The 8,072-nt window shown below is 39.0% G+C and overlaps 1 protein-coding gene across 1 annotated transcript in view; it reads left to right on the top strand.

Moving 5' to 3' along the window:
- LOC119598465 (uncharacterized protein DDB_G0271670-like) overlaps nt 1–6,163 on the top strand; it is a gene marked incomplete at its 5' end in the record, with an annotated part of 10,326 nt that extends 4,163 nt beyond the window's left edge. The window contains 6 exons of the mRNA XM_037948095.1: nt 386–458; nt 591–631; nt 2,419–2,592; nt 4,826–4,889; nt 5,771–5,831; nt 6,126–6,163. Of these exons, the coding sequence (XP_037804023.1) occupies nt 386–458; nt 591–631; nt 2,419–2,592; nt 4,826–4,889; nt 5,771–5,831; nt 6,126–6,163 (451 nt within the window). The remainder of the gene's footprint in view (nt 1–385; nt 459–590; nt 632–2,418; nt 2,593–4,825; nt 4,890–5,770; nt 5,832–6,125) is intronic.
- Nucleotides 6,164–8,072: the final 1,909 nt, after the last annotated feature.

The following is an 8,072-nucleotide window of genomic DNA, read 5'->3' as shown; positions in this document are numbered from 1 at the left end:
TCTTTCTCTCTTCCTTTCTCTTTGTCTCTCTCTTTATCTTTGTCTCTCTCTCTTAGACTCTTTGTCTCTTTCTTTCTCTCTTTCTCTCTTTCTTTCTCTGTCTCTCTGTATCCCTGTCTCCCCCCCCCCTCTCTCTCTCTCTCTCTCTCTCTCTCTCTCTCTCTCTCTCTCTCTCTCACTCACTCACTCACTCACTCACTCACTCACTCACTCACTCTCTCTCACACTCACTCATTCTCCCTCTCCCTTCCTCCCTCCCTCTCTGCCGGATGTCATGGGGGTCTGTTTTATTCGAGATTTTTTGTTGTGATGGAAATTATGATGGTATTGGCAAAGATGATGATGGTGATGGTAATGGTAGTAGTAATTGCTGTAGTAGATTGGGTAGTAGCAGCAGTAGTAGTAGTAGTGGTAGTAGTAGTAGTAGTAGTAATCGTAATAGAAATAGTAACAATAGTGTAATAGTAGTAGTAGTAGTAGTGGTAATAGTAGAAGTAGTAGTAATGCTACATTGCAAGTCAGACAACGACGGTGACGAACCACTCCTCCCTTCATTGTCAGGTTAGATTTTTATCCCGGAGAAGAAAAAGAAAAAGAAAAAGAAAAAAAAAGAGAAGGAGGAGGCGGAGGCGGAGGAGGCGGCGGCTAGCATGACTGGCGATCAGATGTAGCGCACATAGGCCTAGCCTTGAGATTTAGGGCCTACGACGGCCCCACGCCGCCGCGCCCGCCGATCGGTGCCGCGGGCGAGCAGTGCCGGTCTCGCGGGCGCTCGTGCCGTGTCATTTGTTGCGCCTGTCACGTGACTTCAGGAGTTCCGTGATGAATGACACTCCTCGATCAGAAGTCGGTGACAGATTGAACAAAGGCGGGTAAAATTGGGTCCGGGTGGAGGGAGGGAGGGAGGGAGGGAAGTTGGGAAGGAGGGAGAGGGTGAGGGAAAGGCAGAGGGTGGGGAAGGAGGGGGAGGGAGGGGGCAGGGGAAAGGAGGGGCGAAGGGGAGGGGAGGAAGGGTTAGAGAGGGTGGAAGACGGAGAGGGGGAAGGAGAGATGGAAGGAGTTTGGGAGGGAGAGAGAGAAGAGATGAAGGGAGGGTTATAGGCCTATACCTTGTTATTGGGAGGATTAAATGTAGGTCTGTTTTCCTTTTTTTTTTCTTCTCTGGTTAAGCTTTGTTAATGTCAAGAAAAAAAATGAGCGGTTTATATGGTTTGGTCATTGTTTTGCCTCCACCCCCTTCACCCTAGGGAAAAAAAAAAAAAAAAAAAAAAAAAAAAAAAAAAAAAAAAAATATATATATATATATATATATATATATATATATATATATATATATATATATATATATAATAACGAGAGAAAAAAGGAAAGGAAAGGAAAGGAAAGATAAAAAAAAATGTTTGCAAGTATGTTTTCACATGTACGTATGTACGTATTCATATATGTACGTATGTGTTTTTTTTTTTTTTTAATATGCATGGATATTTTTATACGTACATAGTTAGGTATTAAATAGATATCCTGAACCAACTCATTACTGGGGATCAGCTGTCTTATTAAGCTGTAATCCTTCGTTTATTGCGTGGGACGTTTTATCAAAATTGTGAAGAAAATAAATAGTGAATAGAGATAAAGTGGAAACGGAATAGAAACGAGTGGAGATAAAGTAGAAATGGGACAGAGAGGAATAGAGATAAAGGGAGAATGAAGATAGAAGAGAATGAACTAGGGATGATTGAATGACATTAAGATAGAAGATAATGATAAGATTGATTTAGAATAAAATACAAGGAAAGTAGATTAGGAAATGAAATTAAACGAATAGAAATGTAAATACACGTGGGGAACATGATACAGAACGAGATGAAAGTGAAATAAAGTTTTGTAGAGTAAGAGAACAAATCAAGATAGATACATAAAAAAAAAACAGGGAGGCAGATTGTTGAAATGTGAATATCGATTATCAATCTCCATAGTAATTAGCTTATGGCTGGCCCGGGTGAAAGTTTTAATTGCTGTAATTAAGATTTTGTTTTCTTTTTGTTTTATGTTATTTGTATGCTGGCTGTTGTGTTTGGCTCTTTTGTACTTGTTGGCGATTGGTAGGCATGTGTGTTATTGGATTGTTGTATGATACTATCGTTCATTCTTTTTTTTTCGTCCAGTAAGCATTATTAGGCATTCGCATTATAATATTTCCTTGTCGCATCATCCGTCACTTATTTAATGCAGTAAATATTGGCATGTGCTCTGTATAATTCGTAAGCGTCTTGTGGCGTGTTGTGCGCTGCCCATCCGGGTTAAGCTTTTAGTCGTATAATTTTTTTATTTTTTTTTGTACCGCGTCTTACGTTTGGGGTTTGCTCATCTTCTCGCGTTTCTTTTCTTTTTCTTCTTCAGCTTTTTCATCATCTTATTTTCTTCTTCTTCTTCTTCTTCTTCTTCTTCTTCTTCTTCTTTTTCTTCTTCTTCTTCTTCTTCTTCTTCTTCTTCTTCTTCTTCTTCTTCTTCTTCTTCTTCTTCTTCTTCTTCTTCTTCTTCTTCTTCTTCTTCTTCTTCTTCTTCTTCTTCTTCTTCTTCTTCTTCTTCTTCTTTTCCTTCGCCTGCATGCCGACATCGGTTGCTCAATCCTCATCATTATTCATGTTTATTATTATTAATTTTATTACTTCGTTATCATTTTTTTTATCACTGTTATCGTTATTATCATCTTTAGTACCGTTAACATTATTGTTGTTGTTTTTGTTATCTTTTTTCGGGTGTTGTTATGCGGTTGGGCATTTGTTTGTTCATTTGATTCATGATTGTTATTTTTGTTAATATTTCTATTGTTCTATGTACATATCATCACCCGTTATCATCTTCATCCGTTTGCCGTTACTGTGATTATCGTTCTGGCTAATGTCATTTGAAAGAAACGTGATGAATAGTGACGATTGAAGAGCAGTGAAAGAAAGGGGGAGGATAAATAATCAAGACAAGGGGTGAATGAAAACTAATGAGAGGGAGAGGGAGGGAGGGAGGGAGAGAGGGAGGGGGAGAGAAAGAGAGAGAGAGGGAGAGGGAGAGATGAAGAGACAGACAGACAGACAGACAGACAGACAGTGAAATGGCGACCTTCCCCAAGAGATCCTTAGCGGAGGAGTGAAGGATGTAGCAAATGAGGGTATTAGTAATCACCCTCTAGGTCAAAGGTCAAACGTGCTGTATCGGCCTTTGGGGTCTTTACGAAATTTAAAAGTCCTTCGAGACGTGTTGAAATATATATATTTTTTTATTTTTTTATTTATTTTTTTTTTCTTTAGTTTTTTTTTTTTGGGGGGGCTGTTTATTCATTATTAGATTCAGTTTTGTCTCGGAGTTGTTATGAATAATGGAAGTGGATTTCGGGTTGCGTTTCTGTTGAATATTTGTTAATTAATTAGAATATTTCGTCTTCTCTTGGCGTACGCACTCACAATTTAACAATCTGCTCTCCCTTTTTATTTATATTCATTTGTTTTCTCTCTTTGTCACACTTTATTGCCCCTCATTTCACTTCATTTCACTTCATTCCATGCCGTAAGTGGGTTTCACGTTGTGTTTTGGAATTGGTTTCGGTGTGAGCTGTTGCTGAGGATGGCCAGGTATGGTGTTGATGGTTGGTTTACTAATTTTCGGTGGTCGTGTTGCAGGTATGCACATACATATACACAAATATGCACGGGTATGTATAGTCATACGTACACACACATACGCATTGATATGTATAGTCATATGTACACTCAAATATGCACGGGTATGTATAGTCATACGTACACACAAATAGACATATTTGTACACGAATATATACATATATACTTATACATGCACTTACAAGCACACACTTATACACACACACTTACACACACATACACACACATACACACACACACACACACACACACACACACACACACACACACACACACACACACACACACACACACACACACACACACACACACACACACACACACACACGTCCGGAATAACCCGGATGAACTCTCCCCAACAGCTTTTCCTCTAATCAACTCGCATCTATTAGTGAAAGTATTCGCATGGGCGGACCTTTTGTCAACAGTTAGTGAACAAAATAATGTTTTTCTCATTAATGTGTACACAAAATTCAGCGTCCGGGCACCAGCTGTTCCATGAAGTTGTTCCGATTGCAATGGCGCCATGTTGCATCCGGATAAAAGGTCGTTCGGTTAGCGAATATCTGGCCTGTATTACCGCAATCTCACCGGGGGGAGTGAAATACGGACGCGATTCAGGTTTACGGATTCCGGTGTTTTCAGCCGTACGGAGGATTTGTCCTTTTGGTTCATTCGGTATACAAGTGCGCGTCAGGTTCTGTTTATCCGGTTTCCGTAATGCGTCAGGTTCTGTTTATCCGGTTTCCGTAATGCGATGACCGACATTAGGCGATTCGCGTTAGCGGAGTTCGCGTAGAGAATGTGATTCGTGGTCGGACTTTTTTATTTATATATCTATTTATCATTGTTATTATTATTATAATTATTATTGTTATTATTATTATTAACATTATTATTATTATTATTATTATTATTATTATTATTATTATTGTTGTTTATTTAATTATTTATTTATTTGTTTATTTATTTATATATTCATTTTTGGGAGTGATTTTTTCTTTTTTCTTGCTTTCTCCTTTCTTTCTTTTTCTTTTTTTATATTTCTATTCCTTCGGCTTTTTTTCTTTCTCCTTATATATCTCTCTTCATTATTTCCTCCCTTTCCGTTTTCTTCTCTCCCCTATTCCTCCCTCTCATTCTCCTTAATTTTCTCCTTCCTCCTCCTCCAGTTCTTTCTCCTCCTCCTCCTCCTCCTCCTCCTCCTCCTCCTCCACCACCTCCAAGATTTCCTCCTCCTCCATCTCCTCCTCCTCCTCTTCCTCCTCTCCCCTCCTCTCCCCAATACCTCAGTCACCCTCTCTTCCCGCCTCCTTCCTCTTTACTCCCGTATCCGAATCCCTCCATGCAATGCTCACTCGGATTTTACAGCATTTCCGTATATCCGGCGATTATTCGAATGGCGCCCCCCTCCTCTCCCCATCCTGGTCCATCCTTTCCTCCTCCTCCTTCCTCTCTCCCATCCCTATCCTCAAGAAGAAAAGAAAAGACAAAGAATGAGTGAGAAACCCTTAAAAAAAAAAAAAAAAAAAAAAAAAAAAAAAAAAAAAAAAATATATATATATATATATATATATATATATATATATATATATATATATATATATATATATATATATATATATATATATCCAGGATAACTCTCCCTTAGAATACCTCCATTTGCACCCATCAAACCTTTCACCCAATATTTTTTTCCCCTTTTCTTTCTTTCCCTTTTTATTTTTTATTTTATTGTTTTTATTAAACAATGCCCGGCTATCGATCTCCAGCAACACGGCCATAAATGAAGGAGCTTGAGGTGAGCGCTTTCATAATTCCGATAGAGACGAGACAGGTATGTTGTAGAGCGCACCTCCGTTGTATTGTAGAGAGCACATCCGTTGCATTCTAAAGTGTACGCCCGTGCTATTATAGAACATACACTGTATTATAGAACTGTCGGCCGTTGTATTCTAGAGCGCATGTCCGTTGTATTCTAGAGCGTTTGTCCGTTGTATTCTAGAGCGTATGTCCGTTGTATTCTAGAGCGTATGTCCGTTGTATTCTAGAGCGCATGTCCGTTGTATTCTAGAACACAATACGTTTTATTCTAGAGCGATTGTGAATCGCAGTCTAGAACGTATGTCCGTTATATCCTGGGCCTCGTTGTACCCTGTATGTTTTTTTTTCTTTCTTTCTTTTTTTCGCTAAAGGTGAGAACGCTTGCCCTAGTTGCTGCTCACTTGTTTTATTTTCGCCATTTCCGCTCCGATTGATGACGCATTGTTACTGCTACATGCTCGTTTTGGTTCGTTTCGTTATATATAAATATCCAGCAAAACGAACATGTAGCAGAATATATATATATATATATATATATATATATATATATATATATATATATATATATATATATATATATATATATACCTTTTACCCATATTTATATCACTACATTTAGATCTACAGCTTCCTTATCGACATTTTCCATCCTGTTCCATCTATAAAAATCTATCACATAACCAATAAAGAGAATAATATACTCATATCATCTTTATATGTATATTCTGACATCATATCCTCATATATTATGCTCTTATTATCTTCATATCATCTTCATGTAATCATCATTGCACCTCATATCCTCATACCATCTTCTTATCATCCTCATATCCTCATACCATCGCATATCATCCTTATACCATCCTCATGCCATTCCCATACCCACATATCGTCCTTATATCTCCCTCATGCCGTCTTCATATCAACCTCTAAGCATATTCATACCATCCTCATATCAACCCCATACATCCTCACGTAATCCTCATATAATTATCATTATATCCTCATACCATCCTCATATCACCCTCTTACCTTCCTCATATCCTCATACCATCCTCATATCACCCTCATACTATCCTCACACCACCCTCACACCATCCTCATACCCTCACACCATCCTCATACCCTCACACCATCCTCATACCCTCACACCATCCTCATACCCTCACACCATCCTCATATTACTCTTCTACCGGCTTAGCGAGCGAGATGGACAGAGCAGCGAGGATATAACAAGCTCCTTCCAACGCATATTGTGTATCGATAGGCGCGCGCCCACGCTGAGGGTTATGGGTCGTATTTATGAGGTGATGATGCGTCGTAAACCACATGACAGGGTCGTCATGTTGAGAAGAGGTGATCAGTGTTTTATAGCGGTGGTGGTGTTTTTTTATGTTGTTTTGGTCGATTTTTTATTTATTTATTTATTTATTTTATTTTATTTTATTTGTGTCTGTGGTGTGCACGTCGCGATAAGTCCGTGGGTGGTTTAGGTGAATATTCAAAACGGACGTATGTATGTACGTTTAATTGTAGTTATGTATGTATATATGTACGTATATAGATACATAGTGTAGATACATAGGCTTTCATTTATATATGTGTTCATATGCGTGTGTAGGCTATGCTTTCATTTATGTATGTGTTCATGTATATATGTACGCAATGCATTCATGTATGGTGTGTGTTTATGTAGGTATGGAAGCAATACATTGATGCATGTATGTATGTATGTATGTATCTGTGATTCATGTATGCGGAAGGGCAGTGTAATGGGGGAGTTAATTTGTCGAAATTGGTGCATGAAATATGGATGACTATTGTTGGGTATTTTTAAGGTGTAAGAGGCAGAAAGAGACGGGTTGTTAGAGAAAAGTGAGGTTATGCTTTTGGAAAGAGACAGAGATAGAGATGAGGAAGGAAAGAGAGAAAGGGGAAAGAGATGAACCGGGTGAGGAGAATGAGAAAAGATGAGTAAGAAGGGAGAGACGTGGGAGAGGAGGGATAAGAGGGGAGCGAGGAGTAAAAAGGAAAAAAGGCAAGAGAGAGAGGAAGGAGAAAGAGAAGAAGCGGGTAAGGAGGTTGAGAAGACTGGAATAAGGGGGGAAAGAAGAAAGAAGAAGTTAAGGAGGATGGAGAACAAGGGAGACAGTGATAGAAACAAAAATGAGGCGACGGGGAGGGATGAGGAGAAGCGGGTGAAAAATGAAGGGAAAGGATGAAGGATAAGGGGAGAGAGAAGAAAGAAAAAGAGGTGAGAGAAGGAAAAAAGGGAAGTTATGAGGGGAAAAGTAAAGATAAATAACAAAGTAAAAGAGGGGATTGGAAGGAAAGATGAAATGGGAAAGGGAAAAATAAAGAAAGAAAAAGAGGAAAGAAGAAAGGTGAAAATATGAAGAACGAAAAGGGGGAAACAGCTGAGGAAGAGGGATAGGCAAGTAAAGAGAGAGAGGAAGAAAGGAAGAAAGGTGTCAGAGAGTGCGAGCGTGAAGGGTCACAGGTGAAGGTCGGATCGCTGCATTCATCACGCCGCTCGTCTCGCTTTTTCTAATTGAACATAAATCCTTCTCTCTC

The sequence above is a fragment of the Penaeus monodon genome, chromosome 41 (assembly GCF_015228065.2).
Source record: "Penaeus monodon isolate SGIC_2016 chromosome 41, NSTDA_Pmon_1, whole genome shotgun sequence".
In the NCBI taxonomy this organism is placed as follows: Eukaryota; Metazoa; Arthropoda; class Malacostraca; order Decapoda; family Penaeidae; genus Penaeus; species Penaeus monodon.
The sequence above is the reverse complement of the archived record's forward strand: the minus strand, read 5'-3'. Positions and strand labels throughout refer to the sequence as shown.